Here is a 26547-nt window from a genome sequence, read left to right as displayed (position 1 = left end):
AATGGCTGCTATTTCCCAGTGAAGGGAAAAGTCACTTCATACACTTGGAGGTGAAGGAAGGAGAAGCTCTTCACTAAATCACAGGACAACTGGAACTGATGCCCAAGTAAGTTGGCCTCAGATAGGAAGTTTACTAACATATATTCTGGCAGAATTATGTTTTTCCCAAGAAAGGAACTGGGGGCTTTATGTCAGACCAGGACTTCACACTGACTGTGGCCCTGCACTGCCCCCTTAACCATGTCAGAGGCATGGTCTTTGGGAATGAGTCTAATGGCTGGTCAACCTTGGTGAACAAACACTTAAATCTTAGTAGCACTGTAAATTTATTTATCCCAAGTAGGGCTTATTAGCATTGTGGTGGTTTGAATATGCTTGGTCCATATGAGGAAGTGTGGCCTCATTGAAGGAAGTGTGTCACTGTGGGGGCTTTGAGAGACCTTCCTCCTAGCTGCCTGGAAGCCAGTCTTCTCCTGTTTGCCTTTGGAACAAGAGGTAAACTCTCAGCATCTCCAGTGTCATTCCTGTCTAAATGCTGCCATGCTTCTTGCCATGATGATAATGAACTGAACCTCTGAACCTGTAAGCCAGCCCCAATTAAATGTTGTCGTTTATAAAAGTTGCCTTGGTCATAGTGTTTCTTCACAGCAATGGAAACCTAACTAATACAAGCATACTACTTATCCTTGGGGTATTTGGAAGACAGTGCCCACTTAGCTAAATTGTACTTTGTGTGATTTAATGTCTCCAAGGCCAATCTATTAACAAATCTTTTATAATGTCAATTCTATTGCTTTAAGTTTCTTCTATGTCTTCTATGTCACTACTTCCTGTTCAGTTGATTCAATCAACACAATGTATCAATACAGTGGGACACAAAGACATTTTGTAGAAGAGACAGATGGTCAAGATCCCTTCAAAATAAGGCATAACATGGGGCTGGAGAATTAATATCCCTTGATGTAAAACAATAAATGTGTAGTGTGAGCCTCACCAGCTGAAAAAAAATGGCTTCTGTGGTCCTGACTGACAAATCTGGACAGAAAGGCTACATCAGTAACTGCAGGCCGTGTACCAGGAGATGTGCTAACCTGCTCAAGTACAGACAGCACGTCCACTACAGCAGCTACACTCTAGAGTCCACTACCTGATTATGTTTTCAACAGTCAACTGTCATGATCCATCTGTCTTCCGCACAGGCCAAATGAAAGAGTTAAAGGGAAACGTGCAAAGAACCACTTCAAGCCCTTGATGATGGCACTAAGCCCTGTAATCTCTCCAGGGACCCACTCTAGTTTTGGTTCACTCCTTTGTTTAGTAGAGGCAACAGCAATGGACCAGAGACCCAGTGCGTGGAGTCTGTAGCAAGGATAGAAATGTCTGCAGAGACCTTAACAGGTGGAGGAATTTGGACTGAGACTCGGAAGGGCTTATTTAGCAGAGGATGTATCTCCATCTCCAGCCACAGCAGCACTACTGCCCTCTCCAGCTTTGCCTAAGGGAATCAGTGTCCACCCAGATGTGAGGCTGAGCAGGCTCTTAAGGAGGTGGGATAGGAAGTGTGATACAAAAAGACTTAAACTAAATCACTAAAGAACTTAATAATATTCATTTATTCATTCAAGAAGAAGTCTGGAGCTAAATTTTCAGGGTATAATGGTAGAATCGACAGGGGTCCACTGAGTGGAGACTCTAGGTTTAATATGGAGCTTGCATTTTTTTTTTTTTTTATAAAGTGCCAGAAGTTTAGCCAAAAGTTTGTTTGGTTTGTCAGCTGAAGTATGTGTCAAAAGATGGCCTACTAAGGGCTGGTGAGATGGCTCAGTGGGTAAGAGCACCCGATTGCTCTTCCGAAGGTCCAGAGTTCAAATCCCAGCAACCACATAGTGGCTCACAACCATCCGTAACAAGATCTGGCGCCCTCTTCTGGAGTGTCTGAAGACAGCTACAGTGTACTTACATATAATAAATAAATAAATCTTTTAAAAAAAAAAAAAAGATGGCCTACTAAGAAAGAACTAGAGAGGTCTAATATCCCTGATGAAGGGATTTTAAGATTGGGGGAATTGGAATGTTGAAGCAGATACACTGTAAAACCCAATCCTCCACAGTGAGTATGTCCAGGAAGCACGCCCTTCCCTAATGCTCTAAGATGTAAAACACTGAGGAACACCAGCACGTTTGAAGAACTCTGTCATCTGTGCCAGATCTTAAGAGTCAGAGATGCTGCTACTCAACTGAATGAATTAAATGCAATGGGTTTGTGCCCTAGGGTAGTATCTTAGTTAGGGTTTTACTGCTGTGAAGAGACCATGACCAAGGCAACTCTTATAAAAGCAAACATTTCATTGGAGCTGCCTTACAGGTTCATAGGTTCAGTCCATTATCATGAGGGCAAGAAGAATGTCAGCATGCATGCAGACAGTGGTGCTGGACAGAGTTTAAGCATAGGAGACCACCCCCACAGTGGCACACTTCCTCTGACAAGACCTCACCTACTCCATCCAGCAAATCCACACCTCCTAATAATGCCACTCCCTATGAGCCAAGCACTCAAACACATGAATCTATGGGGACCAAACCTATTCAAACCACCACAGGTAACAGGCCAGACAGACAGCACTGAATTACCAAAGGCATGTGAGCACAGTGCCATAGTGAGCAGTACCGGGAAAGCCATACTATCGTGGTTCAATTCATAATGGACAGCAGAGGCATATGTATAATGGTCTGACATGTAGGGGCCTTTGGTACTACTGGCTAACCAACCACAGTGTTTCTGTTAACAAAATAGATAAGAGAACTAATGCATTTGCATTTATCTGTATAAACAGAAAAACACAAAACTAGAAGTGAAAGAAAGGCTACATTAGATCATAGAAATAAGGAATCCAGGACTGTCAACCAATTTCCAGACTTGTGCCAGTTTATAGAAGAGAAGGCCAGGTCCCTTTGAGGAAGGGCCTTGCTAAATACTGAAGAGTTTTACTGTTAGCATTTCTCCCACCCCTCTAAAGGAGAGTCAGAGGGCCATAAACAGGCAAAGTAAAAGTGGGCTTCCTGAGATACCAGCTTCTTGTTTCAGAAGATATTTTGGGAAAAGCAGGAAGACATGAGAAGTAGGTTTCTAAACAAAGCCAAAAGGAGGAAGGGAAGGAGGAAGGGGTCCTATAAAATATTCAAACCAACCTCAGTTTAGCCTCAGGTCCCTCCTATTCAGAAGGGATAATGGTATTATTCTTTTTCTCTCTCCAGCTTGGTCTTTCATCTTTCCCAGATAATTCAGTTACTTGCCCATGCCAGGGACTAACTTGGTGATCCTGAGACCAGAACCCCCTTTACAGTTTCCCTAAGGGACCAACATCTTGTTACTAGGGTAAATGATGAGGGAAACAACCAGACCTACCAAAGCCAGATAACAACACTGAGGCCCTCCAGTTCAGGTAAGGGCTCAAGGGGATCAGGCAATCATACTGCTTACAACAATGATGCAACAGTAGGTCTGCAACCAAGTTTCAACAGTGGGTCTACTGGTCCCTGAGCTCATCCCGAGCTTATTTCCCCAGCTCATAATGTAAATTCGGGATAGACATAAGTTGGCAGAATCCCCACAGAAGGGACAAAAAAGGATCCACTTAATAATAAATAAATTAAGTAAAAATATGTAAATGCTTTTAAAAAGAAAACTTCTCACTTGTACTGATAGTTTAATATATACAGGCATCTGATTTTTTACAAATATGAAAAAGTCTGAAAATCATTCTAAAAATAAAACATAGCTTACTTTTTAAAAAAGACATATTATATATACATACATATATATATATATATATACACACAGTGTACTCATTTATATATATAAATAAACATGTATGTATATATATATATAGTGTACTCATATATATATACATGTATGTGTATATTTACATGAAATAGTATATATACATGTATGTGTATATATATATATATATATATATATATATATATATATATATATATATATGAGTACACTGTAGCTGTCTTCAAACACACCAGAAGAGGGCATCAGATCCCATTACAGATGATTGTGAGCCACTATGTGGTTACTGGGAATTGAACTCAGGACCTCTGGAAGAGCAGTCAGTGCTCTTAACCTCTAAGCCATCTCTCCCTCCAGCCTCATACTTACTTTTTTTTGACACTGGGTCTCATTGCAAAGCACTGGCTGGTCTGAATGTGCTGGATAGATCAGGTTGTTGTCACTAGAGACCCACCTGCCTCTGTCTCTTGAGTGCTGGTGTTAAAGGTCTGCATTTGTACATTCATCCATGCCTCCATTTATCAGGATACTCATATATTAAGTTGCATAACTGGTTTACTTTCTAAGAGACTCTGGCTGAAAACACAAACAGAAGTTTAAAAATAGCCTTTCATGGGGCTGGAGACATGGCTCAGGACCAGAGTTAATATCCCCAAAACCCACATAAAAGCTAGGCATGGCCAGCTCTGTGGAGAGTGGCCTAGCCAAAACTAAAGCTCCACATAAGGTGAGTGACTGTGCTTCAGAAAATAGTCTGACATGCTGGCACAGGCCTTTATCTTAGCACTCAGGAGGCAGAGGCTGCTGAGTTTGAGTCCAGCCTGATCCAAAGAATGAGTTCCATCACAGCCAAAGCTATGTAGAGAGACCCTGTGAGGCTCAGAGATATGAATGCATGGTCTTCAGGGAGTGCATGATTTGAAAGGATTAGGAGGTGTGGCCTTGTTGAAGGTACTGTGTCCCTGGGGGTGGGCTCTGAGGTTTCAAAGCCCAAGCCAGGCCCAGTGGCTCTCTCTTCCTGCTACCTTTGGATATAGATGTAGAACTCTCAGCTACTTCTCCAACACCATGTCTTCCTATGTGCCACCATGCTCCCCACCATGTAATAATGGACTAATTGATTATTGGATTAGTTTACCTGTGAAACTGTAAGCAAGATCCAATTAAATGCTTTTTTTTTTTTTTTTTTTTTTTTTTGGTTTTTCGAGACAGGGTTTCTCTGTATAGCCCTGGCTGTCCTGGCACTCACTTACTTTGTAGACCAGGTTGGCCTCGAACTCAGAAATCCGCCTGCCTCTGCCTCCCGAGTGCTGGGATTAAAGGCATGTGCCACCACGCCCGGCTAAATGCTTTCTTTTATAAGAGTTGGGGTGGTCATGGTATCTCTTCAGAGCCATGAAACTGACTAAAACAATCTGTCTCAATATAAATAAATAAAAATAAAAAACAAGAAAGCTACCAAACACCAACCTCTGGCCTATACACACACAGGCACAAACAACCTACACACACACAAAACATACCCACATACACGTACACATGCACACACACTTATACACACATCCACAGATACACACACACATACATGAACACATGCACACATACATATACACACATCACAGATACACATATACACACACATATGCACATGTACGTATATACACATTGCCTTTCTTTATCTCTTAGCAATTATTTTCTAAATCACAAGAAGTCACGTTCACGATACCAAGTTATTCCTTTTTTAATTTATTCTATGTATATGGGTATCTTGCTCATGTATAAAACTGTGCAGAATGTATGTAGTGCCCAGGAGGCCAGAATAGGGCACTGGATACTCTAGAATTGAAAACACAGAAAGCTGTTAGCTGCCATTCAGGTGCTGGGAACTGAACTTGAACCATCTTTTTAGCCTGATACCAAATTATTCCTATGGTACAAAAGAAGTCATTTTTCAAATTCACATAAAAGTATCATACAGCCAAGCAGTGGTGGTGCATGCCTTTAATCCCAGCACTCAGAAGGCAGAGGCAGGCGGATTTCTGAGTTTGAGGCCAACCTGGTCTACAGAGTGAGTTCCAGGACAGCCAGGGCTACACAGAGAAACCCTATCTCAAAACAAAACAAAAAACAAAACAAAAAAAAAAGTATCATATGGTGCCAAAGATGCAACTCAGTTGATAAATGAAGCCATGGTTTTGATCCCAGCTCTTTATGGTGGCCCAGGCCTGTCACCCAAGCAGTTGGGAAGCAGAGGCAAGAAAACCAGAGGTTCAAGGGCATTATCGTTAGCTACACAGCAAGCTCAAGTACAGTCTAGGGTAATGAGACCTATCTCTAGAGAGGAGAACATATGAATAAACTAAGGCTGTGTTAGTTTTATACTTTGTTTTCTCTTTTTAAAATATACTTGTTCATTTTGTGTGTGTGTGTGTGTGTGTAAGTATGCATACAACATAGATACAACATAATGGAAACCAAAAGAGAGTATCAGCCCCCCTGAAAGTAGACTTCTACACAGTTGTGCAGCACCCAGTGTGAGTACTGGGAAGCAAACCTGAGTCCTCCGAAGATTGGCAAGAGCTCTTAAATCACAGCCATCCCTTCAGCTCAGTCTTTCTCATTTTACAGGGCCTCACTCTGTAATCAGCCTCACCTAGCTGGCCTCAAATTCACAGTAATTCTCCTGCCTCAGTCTCCCAAAAGATGGGACTGTAGGCATAAATCACTATGCCTGGTTCGATGGGGAACTTTTAGTTTTGAAAGATTTTTTAAAAATATTTTCTTGGGCTGGCGAGATGGCTTAGTGGGTAAGAGCACTGACTGCTCTTCCAAAGGTCCTGAGTTCAAAGCCCAGCATGGTGGCTCACAACCATCTGTAATGAGATCTGATGTCCTTACAGTGTACTCACATACATAAAATAAATAAATAAATCTTTAAAAAATATTTTCTTTATTTTTTATGTGTATGAGTGTTCAACATTATCTATTCAACAGTTAGTTCATATACTTGGTGTTGCTGTCAAAATTTTAATTTTTCAATAAGCTTTTAAAAATATTTTTAATTTTTGTAAAGATTTATCTATTTATTTTATTATGTGAGTACACACCAGAAGAGGGCATTGGATCCCATTACAGATAATTGTGAGCTACCATATGGTTGCTGGGATTTGAACTCAGGACCTCTGGAAGAGCAGTCCGTGCTCTTAACCTCTGAACCATCTCTCCAGCCCCAATTTTTTTACATTATAAAATAATTACAGCATGTCCCCCCCACACTTCCCCTCCTCCTTCCAACCCTCCCACATATCCCTGTCCTTGCTGATTTTCAATCCGTGGCCTCTTTTCATCATTTGTTGTCATATTCATGTGTGTGCGTGTGTGCATACATGTGTGCATGTAAATGCATATATACGCATGTGTATGTAATGTAATATGTGTGTGTGTGCATGTAATATAGATGTGTGTGTAATGTAATATATTTATGTGTATAATGTAATATATGTGTATGTGTGTAATGTCATATATGTATGTGTATAATGTAATATATGTGTGCATGTGTGCATATGTGAAATGTAATATATATATTTCTTTTTCCTAAACACATAACTACAACTGCTCAGTCCTTACTATGTTACTTACAGGGATGTTTTCAGGGCTGACCATTTAGTATTAGGTAACCAATCCGAGTGTTTGTCCCTATCGAAGACCTCCTTCCCTGGCTCCCAGCATTCCCAGCTCTTCCTGTAATTCTCTGTCTAAAATTGAGGCTTCCTGGGCTTTTCCTCTTCCATATGACCATCTCTGTCATGCATGTTCAGGTCATGTTTCTGCAACCATATTGGGAACACAGTCTCACAACACACACCGTTTTTCCTTGGGCTCTTACAATCATTTTTTTGTTTGTTTGTTTGTTTTTTGTTTTTTTTCGAGACAGGGTTTCTCTGTGTAGCCCTGGCTGTCCTGGAACTCACTCTGTAGACCAGGCTGGCCTTGAACTCAGAAATCCACCTGCCTCTGCCTCCCAAGTGCTGGGATTAAAGGCATGTGCCACCACTGCCCGGCGGGCTCCTATAATCTTTATGTCCCTATCCTCCACAATGTTCCCTGAGCCCTGCGTGCAGGTCTTGTGCTGTAGATATACAGGTCGGGAATAAAGCTTTTCTGTTTGTTTTATTGTTATTGTTTTAAAGACAGGTCTCACTATGTAGGCCAGGCCGCCCTCAAATCCTCTCACCCCCACCCTCCCAAATACAGGGATTAAAGGTGAGCACCACCACACTCACAGGGAATAAAGCTTTTTTATTTTTTTTACATTTTTTTAAGGTTGGTTTGGGGTTTTTGGTGGTGGTGGTGGTGGTGGTGGTGGTGGTGGTTGGTTGGGTTTTTTTGAGATAGGATCTCTCTGTGTAACAACAGTCCTGCTGTCTTGGAACTCTATGTAAACCAGACTAGCCTTAAACTCATAAAGATCTGCCTACTTCTTCCTCCTGAATGCCAGGACTAAAGGTATGTGCCACCACTGCCCGGCTTTCTCACTAAACCCAAAGCCCACTGTTTTGGACAGGCTAGCTGGCCAGTGAGCACCAGGGATCCACCTACCTCCACCTCCACATTCCCAGCTCTGGGGTTACAGGACCCTGCCACCTGGCCCAGCCTCAGGTGGGAGCAGCGGAATGGAGCTCCTCTGCCTGTATAGAAAGCACTTTACCCACTGAGCCATTTCCACAACCCCTAAAGACAATTTAAAAAAGAAAAAGAAAAGAAAATATACCCACAAGTTATAAAACAACACACCTGGAGATGACACCCTTGACTTTTATGTTTTTCTCCTCCAGACTCAATCTCACCTCTCATGGTCTTTCTTCTTTTTTTTTTTCAAGACCAAGCTGGCCTCGAACTCAGAAATCTGCCTGGCTCTGCCTCTCAAGTGCTGGGATTAAAGGCATGCGCCACCACTGCCAGGCTCACGGTCCTTTCTTATACTTGAATTCTCTATTTACTGAAAGACCCTACTGAAGTGAAATCAATTAAATGAAATTCAACAACATGAAGGGGAAAAAATCCATAATCTCAAACAATTGTATTGGCAAAAAAAAAAAAAAAAATACAAAAGAGCAACTGCCAACTTTCCTGAATAAATAATAATCCAGATTTGCATGATGAAAATGTAAATATCAGAGACGAGATGACTTGGGGGTCAAAGCACTAGCTGCTCTTGCAAAGGGCCAGGGTTCAGCTCTCAGCAACCACTTCGAGGCTCATAACCATATGTAACTCCAGATGGGACCCGATGTCCTTTTCACCTCTGCTACATGCACATCCATGTAAACAAAACACTCATTTACATAAAAAATACTTTAAAATTTTTAAAGGAAAATGTAACTGTTTACCTCGAAAAACAAAATACTAGAGTAATAATGTTCTTAAATGAAGATAAGGAAATAGTACATTTTTAAAATTCAGATTTAATTTTTTTATTTTATTGTTTGTGTGTGTGTGTGTTGCACCTGGTGGGGAGGTCAAAGGACAACTTGCCAGAGTCCAGTCTATCCTACTGTGTGAGTCCCAGGAATCCAACTCGGGTGCTCAGGCATGGTAGCAGACACCTTTACCCACTGAAACGTCTATCTCCCTGACCCTCAGAATTTAATCGAGCCAGGATATACAGAGCTGACCCTTTATACACTGACCGGGATATTAGCTGACCCTAATCAACATATGCCTTGTTCTTTTTTACTAAAGTACACTGGGAATATCACATTATAAATATCGACAAAAGTTAACCCGGGTGCTGAGAAAAATCATATGAAGTTAAGACTGACAGATGTTTATCTCAAATGACATCTTAAGTGTCTCAAGGGCTCCTAAATTGCAACCCCAGGGTCATTCAGTCCTACAAATACGTACTGAACATCTACTACATACTAGGTACCATGCAGGGAAAGTTGTCTGCTTATGGGACACTTTACAGCTCGCCAGACACCGCCCCCATCCCACCCCCAGTCACAGCTTGCTAAAAATTCAAATTTTCCTTCTCTGCCTTGGGAAACCACTTTGTGCGTGTGTCTCTTGGTGCAGTATGTAGCTCCAGATTATTACTTTATACCCCGGCTAGTTAGTGGCTTGAAAACACACCACAGAGTAGAGGGAGAAAGACTACACTACTCCAGCCAGGAAAAAGTCCATTTTGCTCAGCATCCCTCACTCTGAGAGACACACCCAAACACTTGGAAGCCCAGGTAGACCTAAAGCTCTCCAGTACCTGCTTGTGGTGAGACACCAACAACCTTGTTGCCTTCTAGGGACCAAAAGCCCACTCCCTAGCAACCACACCTGGGATGGCGACCCCCGAGCCTCCCAGCGGCCCGGGTGGACTCGGATGCCCCCGCCCCGCGCCCCAGCCGGGTCCCGCTCCGAGGGGGCGGGGTCGAGGAAGAGGAGGTGCGGGACATTAGGTGCCCAGTGCATTCCAAGCACACAGCCGTGGAAACTGAGGCAGGCAGGCAGATGATGCACAGGGTCTGCCTAATGCTTCGCTGTGGGGCTCGAACCCTGAGGAGCGGAGGGGCCTCCGCCTGCAGGTCATCGTCGGCCGCCGAGGCCCGGCCCGGCTCGCACCGACAGAGTTTCACAAAGAAAGTCTCCCGGCCCGCGCCCCGCTCACACTCACCGGCGCCGGCGGAGACTCCGGCTCCCGCCGCCTGCGGCTCCGCGCCGAGGCCGGCTCGGGCGCCAGAGGCGGCGGCTGTTCCATCCCCGCGGGGCCGGTCGGCGTCTGCCTAGAGCTAACGGTCCCGCCAGCTAGGCGCGCGCACCGCTCCCGCGCGCCATGTTCCTGCCGTGCCGCGCGCCGCCGAGCGCCCCCGCCCTCACCGCGCACGCGCCCGCGCGCCCGCCGAGACAACTCGCACCGCGCAAGTGCGTTCCCGGCCTGAGCCCTCCCAGAGCGGTTCCCTCGCTGTTCCGGGCTCTGCACGGCCCCCCGCCGCACTGCGGACCACCCGGAGGGCACCACGCTGGGCCCGGCCCGAGAAGGCGCCAGAGTAGGGTGACTCGGCGAACGCTGGCCTCCATGGCCTGCGTCGGCGCCCTCCCCTATCTAGTTAGGATCGAATCTTCAGACACCCACCTCCTGCATCCAAGTATGCTGTCCTTACTGAGTGGCTCTCTGGAAGGTCAGACCTTGTGTTTCGAGCAGTTAAGAACCGAGGGATCCCTGGAAAAAGTGCAGCGCCTAGTCTCCTTAAAAACTGTGAACTTGGAGCTGGAGAGATGGCTCAGCGGTTAAAAGCACTGGTTCCTCTTCCAGAGAACCAGGATTCAATTCCCATCACCCATATGACAACACACAATTGCAACTCCAATTTCAGGGAATCTGACACCCTCACACTCATATGTATGCAGACGAAACACCAATGCACATAAAACTAAAATAAATTAAAAAAAAAAAAAAAAACCTAGCTGGGCGTGGTGGCACACGCCTTTAATCCCAGCACTCGGGAGGCAGAGGCAGGCGGATTTCTGAGTTGGAGGCCAGCCTGGTCTACAGAGTGAGTTCCAGGACAGCCAGGGGTATACAGAGAAACCCTGTCTCGAAAAACAAACAAACAAAACCCTATGCGTATATTGGGAGATGGTGGTGCACGCTTTTAATCCCAGCACTCTGGAGACAGACGTAGGCAGGTCTCATGAGTTCCAACAATATACATAGAGAAACTTGTTGCGAAAAACAAAACATACAAAAAACACAAACTTGTCAGGAAGTCAAGAGAGCCTTCATTTCTTCAGTGTTCAACGAGTGCGTGTAATACTTCATCGGCCTGGCCTGGCCTTTTTCTTGGAGATGGTTGATGGTGGCCAATAAATGCATGCACAGAGAGGCTCAGTGGTTAAGAGCACTGGCTGCTTTTCCATCAGACCAGAGTTCAATTCCCAGCAGCCATATGGCAACTCAACAACTGTCTGCAATTCCAGTTCCAAGATAACCAGACACTTTCTCACATAAACACATACAAAAAAACACCAGAGCCCATTAAAAAAAATAATAATGCATGCACAATGCCTGGCACAAAGTAGGTCCTCCAAGGTGGAAGGTGTAATTCCTGCTGTATCCTTCAAAAGTCTAAAAGAAGCAAAAAATTAATTAAAGGGACTCAGTTTTCAAACTCTGTGTAACTAGCAGGGCAGAGTTCACCCAACCATTCGTCCCAAATCTTCCACAAGCCTCTCTAAAGATAGAAAAGCTGGAAGAAAAGCAAGAAGAGAGAACATTTCCCCTGCTGCTAAAGCGTTTCTTGGAACTTCCCCCACTTTGTAGATGTGGATGGCCTGGAACTTGCTGTGTAGACCAGACTGGCCTCACACTATCTCATAGCATGCACTGCTGCCAGGTTACTCTTGGAACTTTTACATACTTGTTTGTTCCTCTCATCTTTATCAGACACAAGTGATGAGAACTTAACCTAGTAAACAAAAAAGAATATTCCTGATGATTTTTTCTTTTGTTTTTGTTTGTTTGTTTATTTTTCGAGACAGGGTTTCTCTGTGTAGCCCTGGCTGTCCTGGAACTCACTCTGTAGACCAGGCCTGCCTCTGCCTCCCAAGTGCTGGGTTTAAAGGCCTGCACCACCACTGATCATGTAACTGAATCCTGAACATTCCTGATCATGTAACAGAGTCCAGGGAAGGTTTCTCTCACCTTCAGTCATACCTTTCTGCCTTGGATCTTGTCTACCTGGATCAAATATGACATGAGTCTTCAGTCTGTGGTTCTTGTGCAGTCTTTCCACAGAGGGACTGTGATGGTTTGTATATTCTTGGGCCAGGGAGTGGCACCATTTGGAGGTGTGACCTGGTTGGAGTAGGTGTGTCACTGTGGATGTGAGTTTAAGATCCTCACCCTAGTTGCCTGGAAGTCAGTCTTCCACTAGCCGCCTTTGGATGAAGACATAGAACTCTCAGCTCTGCCTGTGCCATGCCTGCCTGGATTCTGCTATGCTCCCTCTTTGATGATAATGGACTGAATCACTGAACCTGTAAGCCAGCCTCAATTAAATATTGTTTTTTATAAGAGTTGCCTTGGTCATGGTGTCTGTTCACAGAAGTAAAACCCTAACTAAAACAGGGACCAATCTACTGAAGAAAAAGGTTCCCAGAGTCTGGTAGAGGGGCTCTTCCTGGTGCATATTAGCATATCAAAGTACATGCTAGCCCCTAGGCTCTCAGTTTAACAATTACTCTTGGCTCTTCTTGGCTAACAATAGGCTCTTCTTGGCTCTTCTCACCAGGGCCCCCTACCTTAAACTTCTTCACCTCTAAGACTTCCCTTCCCCTAGCTTCTCATTCCTCCAGAATCCTGCCATGCAGTCTTGGCACCCACTCTTTAGTCCTCCTTACCTTCATCGCATTAAATACTCAAGCCAACTCAATTCCCATTTGTCCTCTGCACTGGACCAGCGGAACCTCAGAACAGCCTCCCAAGGGAGTGAGCCTACCAACAGCCATTCACAGGAACAACTGTTTGCCCGTGAATGTCCTCTCCTGGTGGAGTTTCTGAAGCAAAGTGCTCAATAGATAGCTTAGCCAATAAGCTACAGTGTGGGCAGTCATCAATTAGCAAAGTTACAATGGGTCAGAAACAAATAAACAAGCAAACTAAAGTTGCTGTTAGAATTGTCCTGCAGGTGTTCCTGTGAACTCCTGAAACAAATTCCACTTTTTATGAGGTAAAGTGCAGGCCACAAATAATGTTTCCATTTCTAAGCATCAAAGGATTGTCACAACAGCCAGCCTTAGGGTATGTAAGAAGTCTTTGTTACTTTTGGCAGTTCAGGGTTCATAGTGATGTAAAGAGGCCAAAAGACACAGGGCTTAAGAGCACCTGCTACTTTTGCTGAGAACTTGGGTTCAGATCCCAGATGATTCACAATTATCTATTTGTACTCCAGTTCCAGAGGCACCAGTACCCTCTTTCTTCCCTGTACATACAGGCAGGCAATACTCACCTACATAAAATAAATCTTAAAAAAAAAAAAAAAATACACACACACACACATGTGCCAGGAGGCGGTAGCTCACCCCTTTAATCCCAGCACTCAGGAACCAGAGGCAATTTGGATTTCTGAGTTTCAGGCCAACCTGGTCTACAGAGTGAGTTCAAGGAGGTCCAAAGCTACACAGAGAGATGTCATCTTGAAAAAATATTTTTTTTAGATATTATGATTCCTTGATTGTTTATGATCCTGTTGATATGAGTCAACATCCCTTAGTATGATTTAATAAATTAACTAGAAACAAAGGACATCCGTAATAGTCAGAAAAACCTCTGTTGACTCTTCTTCTTCCTCTTCTTCCTCTTCCTTCCTCTTCCTCCTCCTTCTTCTTCTTCTCCTCCTCTTCCTCCTCTCCCCTTCTCCTCCTCCTTCTTCAAATTTTGTGTGAATGGGTGTTTTTGTATTTCTATCTATGCACCACTTGCATGCACAGTGCCCACAGAAGCCAGAGGGTATTGAGGCCCCAGAACTCCCAGCCAACCATGGGGTTACCAGGGGAACCCATATATCATACACTCTATGTGCATTATTGGAACTACTAAATGTATTTTTTTTTCTGATTCCAAATTGAATTAAAAAGAAAAAAAGGATAGGGGAACCTATACCACAAGCAGTGCCTGTTGGCATCCAAAGACCAGTTTTGCAGACCCACTCCAAACTCAGGATGTCACACATAGGTGTCACCTGTTGCTACAGCTACCACATACCTTCCCAGAGCCCCGCTTCCCACACTCACCTGGGTACCCCCTTTCGCTTTTGTTCTTTTCCCCTTTGTCTTTCTCTCTCTCCTGCTTTGGCCTGGTATGCAATGTTCAGACACTAGCTGCTATTCTAACACATCAGTACCCAAATCCCTTTGCCCCCATCAGGGCTGCAAGAGAAGCAGGTAGCTTCACCAAGGCCATGGCTCCCTCATTCCTGGACAAGGGAGCTAGGTCAAGGGCAGGGTCTCCCCGACAGTTTGAAGGGGTGAGGAAAACCATAATAAAACGTCAAATAAATTGAACAGGACCAGCCAGAGCAGAACCTGACTCAGGGAGGGGTCTCTGTAGACTCATGGATCACTGCTGCTGCCACGTCCACCACCCTGGAAGCCAGTTATTTTGCCATGGCCTTGATTGCAACAGCAGCCGCCTCCTCTGTCATAGCAGACAGCACTGTGATCATGGATGGAGTTTCCAGGGGAGCTCATATATCATACACTCTGTGCATTATTGAAATTACTAAATGCATTTTTTATTTAAAAGGTCTCAAAATTAAGATGAGTTCAACTTAAGATGGAATTTGCTTTTGGTTTTAGTTTAATTTTTGGTTTATGGAGACAGAGTTTCTCAGTCCTGTCTGTCCTGGAACTCACTCTGTAGACCAGGCTTGGCCTCAAACTCAGATCCACCTGCAGCTGCCTCCAAGTGCAAGGATTGAAGGCATGGGCCGCCACCATGCTGCTTTGAGGCACCATAAGGATGTTGGGAATTGAACTCAGGTCCTCTTGGAAGAGCAGCCAACGCTTTTCAACTTTTTTTTTTTTTTTTTTTTTTGTGAGTCTCACATTATGCACCTGCACCCCAATCCCACTCATCTCCCCGTCCCTTCACATCCACCCTCTTCCCTTGCAACTTCCCCACAAAAAGAAAAACACACCACACACCCCATGGAGAGCATTTTGACACGGACACTGTAGTGTGACACTGTAGTGTGTCAGGGTGTGTTCTACAGTATACCTACTCTCTTGTCCACACATCTTGCAAATGTTCATTGCATTTAGTCACTGGTCTGGTTTGAGTCTTCTTGCTTCTACAACACTATCAATACTGGATCCTCACAGGACTCCTCTTAGTTATCCTGTTGTTGGCCTGGATCATGGAAATCCTGCAGCTTTGGATCTGCAGGACCAGCCCTTGCACATGGTCCAGCAGCTCATAGATGAATTAGATTTTGGGGTGGGCCAACTCAAAGCGCTGGATCTGGGTGTTAGCTGAGAAAGATGGTTAGCCCACCAGCTCTCTCATATCTGCACTACCAGGGCAAGCTCTCTAGCACTGCCCTTGCTAGCTCACCCAATACTGCAGCTGGCTGTGAGGGGTGGGGCCAACTCTCCCACTCTCACTCCCTCAGGGCTGGCTGTTGCTCAGACAAGGTGCAAGGCCACTCTCCCAAGTCCTGCCTGCTCTCATGACTTAGGACCTGCCTCAGGTGTTGAGGGATGGGGAAGGGCATCTCCACTGCACCCATGTCCCATCATGGCAGTGGGGCCAACTCATCTCTGTGCCCCACCCCCAACACCACAAGGGCCAGCTCTGCACAGCCTTTGGATATCTATGAGGTCTCTCCCATGCAGCAGCCCAGACCAGGGAGGTCTGCATGGTCTATGTGGTAATATGATCCAAGAAATCAACAGGCCCCTGCTACTACATGACCACAGACCCAGACATGACCCTCAGTGGCAGCATGACAACCAATGCTCTTAACCACTAGAGAGACGTCTCTATCTCCCCCCTTACTTCTCTATGTCTACCACATGGATGGCTGGAGGACCTAATTTAAAGCAGCACTCTATCACCTGCCTAAAACTGGTGGGGGGGTGTGGGGAGGGGAGATATTAATATCTGAATTTAATGTAGCCCCAAGAGTTTAGAGATGTAAGCTGTACAGGACTGAGCATAATTTCTGTATTTCATCCTTTTTTAAGGGAAAAGTCTCACTATACAGTTCAGGCTGCCCTCAAAGTCAATGTCTTACTATTTCTGCTTCTCAAGGTCTGGGATGGATTACAGGAGTGTGAGAACCCTAAGGGATATGAATTTCAGACTGGCCTACAATACAGGCAGCACCATGGGCTCCTTGGCAGCCAGCCAGTACAAATCACCCAACATCCACATGCCCTTTTCTTTCCAAGGGACTGAGTGTGTGTGTGTGTGAGAGAGAGAGAGAAAGAGAGAGAGAGGGAGAGGGAGAGGGAGAGGGAGAGGGAGAGGGAGAGAGTGTGTTTAGAGAAAGAAAAAGAGTTTAGAGAGAAAAAGAGAGTTTGGAGATAGAATAGAGAGAGAAAGAAAAGTTAAGAGAAAGGGAGAGAGTGTTTGTGTTTAGACAGAGAAAAAGTTTAGAGAGATAGAAAAAAAGAGTTTAGAAATAGAAAGTTTAGAGAGAGAAAAAGAAAGTTGGGAGATAAAAGAGAGAGAGAGTGTGTTTAGACAGAGAAAAAGTTTAGAGAGAAAAAAAAGAGAGTTTAGAGATAGAAAGAGAAAGTTTAGAGAAAGAGATTGTTTCTCTGTGCACCCTGGCTGTCCTAAAACTTGCTCTAAAGATCAGACAGGCCTCAAAGTCAACTCAAACATTCTCCTGCCTCTGCCTCTAGAGTGCTGGGATCAAAGGTGTAGATTACCATGGCCAGTGGGACTTAGACCTTCTAAGGGACTTTTAGAATTTGTATTTAGACGGATGAGCCTAAAACCAGAGTGACATCCTGACAGGGCAGACTGGCAATGTGAGGATCCAGATGAAAAGCCACAACAAACTACTAACATTGTTTTAGAATATTCTTTTTAATGATTATGTGTGTCTGTGTACATGAACACGTGTGTAGTAGGTGACCAGAGAGGCCAGGTGAGGGCATCCGATCCAGAAATGTAGTTACATGGGTGCTGGAACTGAACTGCAGCCTTCAACAGGAGTGGTGTTAATCTCTCAACACCACCCCCTAACATTTTTCTTAAAACAAAAGAAAGAAAGAAAGAAAGAAAGAAAGAAAGAAAGAAAGAAAGAAAGAAAGAAAGAAGTCTAAAGTGCAGGTCATCAAAAAATCAGCCCAGATTTCCACGTTTTTTAATCGTGTATCTGTGATGGAAAAGCAATTGTTCCATCATATAGGCTATTTTGTTTTGTTTTGTTTCTTGGTTTTTTTTTTTTTTTTTTTTTCAAGACAGGGTTTCTCCGTGTAGCCCTGGCTGTCCTAGAACTCACTCTGTAGACCAGGCTGACCTTGAACTCAGAAATCCGCCTGCCTCTGCCTCCCAAGTGCTGGGATTAAAGGAGTGGGCCACCACTGCCTGGCTATATTTTTTAAAAAATATATATATATATAAAAAAGACGTCAAGATGGAGAAGACAATCGGAGTGTGGAAGGAAGCACATTTCTTTCACATTCAAAGCTCACAACACAGCCCCACATACAGACAGGCGCTTTGTGCTCGGCATACCCTCCACCTCCAGTTCCAGGGGCCGCTTCTGACCGGAAGTCTGGAAATAAAGCAAAAGAAGTGTTCAAGAGAAAAGCACAGCTTCTATCAAAGCTCCTCATAGTTCAGTAAACTAGGGGCATTTCATGGAAATGACTAGTTGTCATGACAACCGAATCCTCCTCACACACCTCTGGAATCAAGATGCTTATCCATGCTCCCTGGCGATTTCTAACCACTAATAAATGTATAGCCACTTAAAAAAAAAAAAAAAAAAACTTACAAGTGACACAAAAGCAAGTTCAAATTGGATCTTTCCTAGCAAAATTCCGGGTGAGGTATGATGTAAGGCATCCAGAGCTCCCGGCTCCCACAGGGTTACCAGGGAGCTCACACACTCTACTGTGCCACACCAGCTATTATCGTTAAATGCACTTTCTATTTAAAATGCCTCCATTTGAGATGAGTTCCTCAGGATATGATCCCACCGTAGGCTGAAGTATATCCAAATGTGGACAGCAGGCAGCACCAACAGCTTTTCTTGGTTGCTGTCTCCTGACACGGTCTACTTATAGCTACTTAGACTTTTCCTATTCATAAATTCAAGAAAGAACAGTAAGGAAAAAGGATCGAGATCACTGACCAAAACAGATCAGGTATAAACAGACTAGTTTATACTTACAAAGAACTTGAAAATAATAAAACTGCAATCAAGAAATTGCCTCTCCCAGCACTTGGGAGGCAGAGGCAGACTGATTTCTGGGTTCGAGGCCAGCCTGGTCTACAGTGTGAGTTCCAGGACAGCCAGGGCTACACAGAGAAACCCTGTCTCAAAAAACAAAACAAAACAAAACAAAACAAAACAAAACAAAAATTTGCCTCAATAAAACCATGGTAAAACAAACTTTTTACTCACTAACAACAGAAAGTTTAAAACAGAAACCATCATAGACTACTTACCCAAGTTTTACATTTTCTGAAAACTTAAATTCGTGCCTCTAACAGGATCTTCCGTCTTACGTTAGATTGGCAAGCCCTATCTAATGCTCCAATTCACTCAACATATCCTGCGTGATTAAATCTTCCAGGGCTGCAGGAGCATATCAAAACAAAACGTAGAAACACTGGCTCGGGCTGGAAGGCTTACCTAAGCAGCATTAGACCACAGGTTCAATCCCAAGTTCGGCCAGCTGGCCTGTGGGTCCCAATCCTTCTGCTTCTGTTGAGATTCAGTGCCCTGACTCAGCTTTCTAAGAGCTGACAGTATATGTATGTGTCACCAAGCCTGCCATTAAACCTTTTCTTAAAGGCTGAGCACCTGCCTCTCCACGGAAAGTTCAGTCATCAGACTTGCTCATCGGCAACTTAATCCTAGACCACAGTGAAGTCATCAGAATACCTGGGCGGGAGCCACGGGGAGGGTCACCGAGTTCTTTTCCTGCACCAGGAGATCCTGAAATTTCTTCTTCATGTACTCATCCTGTGAAGAAATCAAAAGGTATATAGAGATAGGCTGCATATGAGGAAAAGCAAGCTCCCAGAGTGACAGGGAAATGCCCGAAGCTACCTTCCTGACAGCAAACCTCATACCTTTGCAGAAGTTTCCTAATGAAGGGACGTGGCTGTTCGCCTCTGCCTTCTTGGAACAGTCAGTGCTCAATTAGCACTCGCTACATCAAACTCAAGGGTCCTGGGCTCTTAACTAACCAGAGAACCAGACCCCAGCTATGGTGCAGAACCAGCAGCATGCTGTGGGGAACACTAGTCAGGAGGCCAGAACACAAGGTTGACACTGTGCCACCCCTAGTCCTCACAGAACCAGACCCCTCCCTCCCTCCCTCCCTGACACAAACAGAGCCAATTTTGCAGGTCGTCCGAACAGCTAATCCAGCAAGTGAGAAGCAAGTTGACAGACGAGCCAGAGCCTACAAAACCTCAGACACATATCTCATGGAAGAGATGGCAATAAACAGGACCAAACACTGTAGGTATTCTGTGCTATAGGAAGGAGAGGTGGAGCAGGGGAGCCATAAACAAGGAAAAATCTTCTCCAACACACGTAACTAGCTCCCGCTTCCCTCATGGTAAAGTCCCACAGGGTTCAAACACCAGCACGCAGAAGCTCTGGGAGGCAGCCTGGCACTGTTCTGAGTTCTCAGAAACATCTAGGTGGAGGCTAGAGAGAGATGCTCAGCGGCAAGAGTGGGAAGCGCTCTTACAGAAGACCTGCATCTGGTTTATAGCACCCACATCAAGCACCTTACAAGCGTTTGTAATCCCTCAGGAGCAGGGGATCTAAGTCCTCTTCTGGACTGTTCAGGCATTGAATTCACACATACACATGGTCTCACTTGGTAGCCCAGGCTAGCCTGGGATGAACCACTATGTAAACCAGGCAGTCCTTGAATCACAGAGACCTGCCTGCCTCTGCCTCTTCCTGAGTGCTGGGGTTAACGAAAACACAACTATGGCCAGAAAAAGAAATCTTAAAAAAAAAAATTATAAAGACTGCACACACCTTAATCATAGTACCCAGGAGGCAGAGGGAGGTGAGCTTTTGTGTGTCTGAAACCATTCCCATTTACACTTTGTCAACTTAGCACCCCATGCACTTTCTCTCTCTATTTTTCTACCTCTCTCATGGCATCAAAGATAAAAGGCTTCCAACACGAGAGATTTTGTGGGAGCCAGCACCTACTTTCTTGTCTTACTGGTTACTCTTGAGTGGCTCACAGAACGCCTGTCTGGATGGCACCAAGCGCATATACAACACTCATGTGTATTGCTCTGCTCTGTATATCATGGGCCTAGCAGCGTTTCAAACCTGAACGCATTAACTGTACTCTGAAGAGATGAATGTGTGAATAAAACAAAGTGGGTGCGCACTGATATATGTACGGATTCACACGAGAACATACACACAATTAAAAATAAAACAAATCCTCTCAGGTCTCCCCAGCATGCTGTAGCATGCATGTAGAGGTCAGAGACCAACCTTGGGTACTGGTCCTCGACTTCCATCTCGTTTAAGAGTCTTGTTGCTCACCACCGCGTACAGTCAAGCTAACTGGCTTGTGAGCTGCAGGGGAGTCTGCACCCCCAATCTCTCAGCTCCTCATATTTGTGAGACAAATACTTTATCCATTGAGCTGACTCCCCAGAGCCACTTCCTCTGTTTTCTCACATCAATCCTGGACTGACCTCCCTCATAAAAGTAAACAAAATAACCCCTTTCTCTTTCTATGTTGATTTCTCTAGGTGTGTACCAGCTAACAAAAAGCTAATAAGCACAAGCGTCCTTCTTCTGGACACTATCTGGTAGGGCCATTCATGGCCTGTGGCATCTATCTCTGCACCGTATTCACGAGCATCTATCTCTGCATCGTATTCACGAGCATCTATCTCTGCATCGTATTCACGAGCATCTATGTGCATCGCATTCAGAAGCAACAGGTCAACAGGAACATGAGAAAAGCATCTCAACATGAGAGCAAGCAACAAGGTTTCTGTGAACCTAGGAGACATCACATCCAAAACTATTAAGTTACAACATCCCTCAAAAGCAAGCAGGAAGGATTCTTCTATTTTATCAAAAGTGAAGGAGAGCTGAGCTTCAGCTTTAATTAATTTGTGAATAACAAACTTTTTTTTTTTTTTTTTTTTTTTTGAGACAAGAAGTTCAAGCAAGTCGGGCAGTGGTGGTGCACACTTGGGAGGCAGAGGCAGGGGGATTCCTGAGTTCGAGGCCAGCCTGGTCTACAAAGTGAGTTCCAGGACAGGCAGGACTACACAGAAAAACCCTGTCTTGGAAAAAAAAAAAAAAAAAAGAAGTTGAAGCAAAATGGGCTGCACTGACTCATGCATCTCAGGCAAACACAAACCCTGTTGCTAGGCCTAACTGGCCAGCCCGTGCTTTTTTTCCCAAAGCTAACACAGAAAGCCAATGCAGTGTGTCTGCCTCCCTTTGGATTCCAGAAGCTGCCCTATTAAGGCATGTGAAAAGAGCCAAAGGGAGGGCTTCTCTTTTCATCAGAGTTAAACCCCCACACGCAAAGACACCTTTGTTTCCAGGCTCCTTGTCTCTAAGGCCCTTGCTGCTTTCAGATCTGTGTGGTCGAGTAAACATTAAGTCGTCTGACAGATTTCTTCTGGGAGGGGAATCGTGTTTCCAGGGCAACAACCCAAACACATAGATCTGTCCCTTTCCCCCCACCACTCCTCACCCTCCTCCTTTTAAAAAAATATTTTATTGCATTTTTCATTTATCTTATGTGCGTGTGTAGAATCAGAGGATAACTTTCAGGAGTTTGTGGGGTCTGGGGATCAAACTTGGGTCATCAGATCTTGTGCTGGACCTGGTGAGGAGACATCCCCCGCAGGTCCAGCTGCCCTCCTTCTTTTAAGGATTTCTTGTTCTCTACCTAAACTCTCAGACCAAACCTTAGGTGTGGATGGTTGCGAGACAGAAAGGGGACAATCTTCCAGAGTCCCAGAAGGACAGCAGGGATCTTTCAAGGTGTTCCCAGAACTAAGAACCACAGACGAGGGCTGGGGGGCTGGGGGCGGAGCTCCAGACACCTAGTGATGTCACCCAGCCCCACAGGAAAGAGAGGCCATAGGATGTTCACAGGAAAGTGCAGCCAAGATGAAGAGTACAATCAGACATCTACAAGAGAAGCTGCAGGATGCTCTCGATGATTAATTCCAAGCCAGTGATTAATCTCCCAGAGCTACAGACGCTCTTACACTGGCAGCAGGCTTTGAGTGAGCCTGGCAAAAAACTCTGAAACCAACAGGGACATGTGAACAGAGATGTCACGCACACTCAAAGGGTGCAGGTGACATGCTTGTTCACCGGGAACAAGAATGGGATCCTTTAAAACATGGCTCAGGAAGTGGCTGGGTTCCCTCAGGGACACTGCCTTCCTGGACCTGCCCCAGTTTTTTGATTAAAAGTAAAAAAAAAAAAAAAAAAATGTCTGGACCACAGCACAGTCTGGTCCACCAGGCAGAGGAGGGGTAGAAAAGGGAGACAGCTGGGAGTTGAGGAAGATAAAGCTCTCAGAGGAATTTCAGCCACACTGCAATCTCAGGGCAAATGGAACCAGAACCCAGCATGAAGTGTGCCAAGAGTTGCATGGAAAGAGCTGACACCCAAAACACACACATATTCATTTACCCTCTCTTCTCCCATCCCCCCATCTCTCCCTCCCCTCTCTCCCTCTGCCACAAGCGTGTATGTACTGATTAAAAACAATTGCACATACACTTTACCTACACCCTGATTGAAAACACTTACATAATGAACCCAAAGACACAGAGACCCTCAGCCTCACCTCACTTAAGCAGTGTGGGACTTCCCCTGAATTTTAGGCAAAAAGGAACTGCCTCATACCCACCTGAAGCCACGGATGATTTAAGGCCTCCTCTGTGGTAAGCCGAGCCTTTGGGTCTACAACCAACAGTTTCTTGACAAGGTCCAGAGCTACAGCAGCAAGAGAATTGGGGAAATCATAATAAAAAGAATAAATACATGCCACCTGCATTATTAAATTATGCCAGAACTACAGACCACCAGCCAGAGAAGAGAGCAGCATGGGACAAGCTGATTGGATGGAGAAAGCCCTCCAAGCCCCTCCCTCTCTGAACACAGGAGATCGGGATCTTAAGAATGAGGATGTACCCATCCCTCTCTGCTCAGACATCATAACCTTTCCTGTTCCTTGTCGTGCTAGAGTTCAGGCAAATCTAGACTGAACTCCTACCCAGTTCAGAGATTCTCACAATGGGCCAGAAACGCCTGAGTCCCATTGCTTGATGGTGAGAGACCAGAGAGGGGCTCTTTATAAGTAAGTTAAAGTCCTACCTCACAAGCAAGCAACAGCCAAAGGCTGGCTTGTATGCCCCATGACGCAGCGACATTCTTCCTTAAACCCCTGATATTTAATGCAATCACCTAGGTTATATTATTAGACACTTTTCTCCTGGGAGGTGCAAGGTTACACTTTTAACTTATCAATCAGAGAGAACCTTTGACATTTAGCTCTTACATTCTATTTACTCAAGGAATGTTTGTCATTAGAAGCTTTTGCACACTTGAACGGGGAGCAGGCCCTCGACTCTGTTATACAAAACCTCACACAAAACCTTTAATGTCTGGGCTATTAACCACTTACTTACAAATAAAGAAAATAGAGACTCAAAAACATTGAGCAACTCACTCAAGGGCACAAAACTGACACGTAGCAGACCTAGAACCTAACACTCAGGCTCGGAAACCCAGGCTCTTATCAATCATGTCCTCTTCCTGCCAAATGGTGCAAAGCAGCGGAGTGATCAGATGGGAGGAAAACAGCAGTCTGAGGAGAAACTCCCACCAACAGGACACCCACATGTCAGTCAACCACACCTCTGTGACCCTTCCGTATCCATACCCTCCTCTGAGACATCTGTCCAGACTTCAGGAATAAAGTTGTACTTTCCACTGGTGATCTGATCCTTCAGGGACACTTGGGTCTTATGCTCAGAGAAAGGTGGATACCCACTTAGGCTTAATGTTGGTAGAGAAAGAAAGGGAAAAGGTCAAGCGGCATTCTCAGTGGATACACAGGCGTCTTCTCAGCATTGAGAAAAATCAGTTTTTCTTTTTTTCATTTTTTATTTTTATTGAGACAGGGTTTCTCTGTATAGCCCTGGCTGTCCTGGAACTCACTTTGTAGACCAGGCTAGCCTCGAACTCAAGAAATCCGCCTGCCTCTGCCTCCCAAGTGCTGGAATTAAAGGCGTGCGCCACCACTGCCCGGCAAAAAAAAAAAATCTGCTTTTCTTAAGTCAACCTTCAAAAAGAAATGACCTGAGTCAAATAGAAGCCCTCTACCCAGACGCAGGGACACTTTCCTCCGACCTCATCCAACCAGACTGTGAAGCCATGAAAATGTCTCCTACCAGATGAAAAGAATAACTCCTAAGCTCCAGCAGTCCACAGCACGGCTGTACCCAGCAGTCCCGTTGGAGACAAGAACCTCAGGAGCCAGGTAAGTGGGCGTACCGCATAAGGTTCTCATCAGGGAGGTCTCCCCCAAGATCTTGGACTGCCCAAAGTCAGTGATCTAAAAATCATAAACAAAACAAATGAAATCCAAACATCATAGCCCATCATTCCAAGAGACACAAAAACTGGATTATCTGTCATACAGACACCCGACATTAACCCTAAATGCACAATTTCACGTCTTTGTAACGTATTAAATTTTGCTTAAAAGAAAATCCCTGGAACTTGAGAAACAATTTACCTATGATCATTATAATCTGACAAAAACCTTATGACCCCTGCCACAAACACATTAGGACACTAATATTGATGCACCCAAGACTCTAAGTCTCATGACACTCTGGAACATCTGGAGAGCTTGGGGAGAAAGAAAGCACCTGTTGTCACCCTAAGGTTTTACGCTTTGGGGTCATCTTGTTTTTTGTCTTGGGACTGTAACAAGAGATTCTAAGGTGAAGCTAGGCACAGGAGGAAAGGCGGACTCCATGACTCAATGGTCCATTCAGACCCTCCTCCCTCCCTCTGAACACAGAAGTGGCTTGTATGCTCTGGAGTTCAGTAACTGCCCATTAGATAGGTGGAACACTGGGCCGTCTCAACAATAACTGGTAAGATTGGGAAGTGAGATTCTCAACCTTTTAATATTCCTATTTGTTTTTAATATAAGAAATTAAAAGTGGCCACAGAGAGGGTAAGCATTGTCACCTTGATGAGACAATCCTCTTCCTGAGATGATAAAAGAACATTCTCCGGCTTTAAGTCCCGATGTATGATCCCATTTTCGTGAAGGTACTGTACAAAAACAGGCAACTGTTGGTTTATATGTACACAGGTAAGGAGACACAGTTACCAACAGCTAACTCTTAGCCCGGGTAATATTAGGCTATATGGTGCACCAGCATCCCTAAAAGTCAGAGCTGGACTAGGCCTAAGCACTTAGAAAATTATGTTACAAAAAATCTTTAAAATGCATAAAAATGAAAAGATCATCTTAGAATGGTAAAGCTTGTGTTTCACAATGACAGAAAACAAAAACCCCCTCACAGACAGGCATGGTGTCTGTTTCAATAAACATTTAAATGAATGATAACAATCTTAGGAATTCCATCAAAATTATACATTTTGTTATTCAATCTCTAAGAGTATTTTAAAGGTACTTGCCACCAAACCTGAAAACCTCCAGTCACAAAGAGCCCACAATGGAAGAGAAACAGACTTCTCCAGGTTGTCCTATAACAAGCACACAAGCGCTCTCTCTCTCTCTCTCTCTCACTCTCTCTCTCTTTCTCACACACACACACACCCTCACAACTCTCACATATACACACACTCTCATACACTGTCACACACTCACACACACATATACTCTCACATACACACACTCACTTTCACACACACATACTCACTCTTTCACTCATATACTTTCACATATACTCTCCCACACACACTCACATACACTCTCGCATACAC

General features: G+C 44.6%; 2 protein-coding genes across 6 annotated transcripts in view; both read right to left on the bottom strand.

The window, feature by feature from the left end:
• Positions 1-10644, bottom strand: part of Ttc28 (tetratricopeptide repeat domain 28) — a 408048-nt gene extending 397404 nt beyond the window's left edge. For 2 of the 3 annotated variants that reach the window (XM_029476931.2, XM_085837027.1), the window contains exon 1: positions 10470-10644. In XM_029476931.2, coding sequence (XP_029332791.1) covers positions 10470-10553 — 84 coding nt within the window. In that variant the 5' untranslated portion in view covers positions 10554-10644. Of the gene's footprint in view, positions 1-4253; positions 4376-10469 lie in introns of all 3 variants that reach the window. The other variant, XM_029476933.2, reaches the window with a different exon arrangement.
• A 6761-nt stretch (positions 10645-17405) lies between these two features.
• The window catches only part of Chek2 (checkpoint kinase 2), a 34731-nt gene continuing 25589 nt past the window's right edge, over positions 17406-26547 (bottom strand). For all 3 annotated transcript variants that reach the window (XM_021162826.3, XM_021162827.3, XM_029478119.2), the window contains 6 exons: positions 25783-25869; positions 24972-25135; positions 24461-24576; positions 23426-23511; positions 19426-19506; positions 17406-18087 (listed from right to left, as the gene is read on the bottom strand). In XM_021162826.3, coding sequence (XP_021018485.1) covers positions 18001-18087; positions 19426-19506; positions 23426-23511; positions 24461-24576; positions 24972-25135; positions 25783-25869 — 621 coding nt within the window. In that variant the 3' untranslated portion in view covers positions 17406-18000. The remainder of the gene's footprint in view (positions 18088-19425; positions 19507-23425; positions 23512-24460; positions 24577-24971; positions 25136-25782; positions 25870-26547) is intronic.

The sequence above is a fragment of the Mus caroli genome, unplaced genomic scaffold (genome assembly GCF_978045245.1).
Source record: "Mus caroli unplaced genomic scaffold, Mus_caroli_1 scaffold_4, whole genome shotgun sequence".
Lineage (NCBI taxonomy): Eukaryota > Metazoa > Chordata > Mammalia > Rodentia > Muridae > Mus > Mus caroli.
The sequence above is the reverse complement of the archived record's forward strand: the minus strand, read 5'-3'. Positions and strand labels throughout refer to the sequence as shown.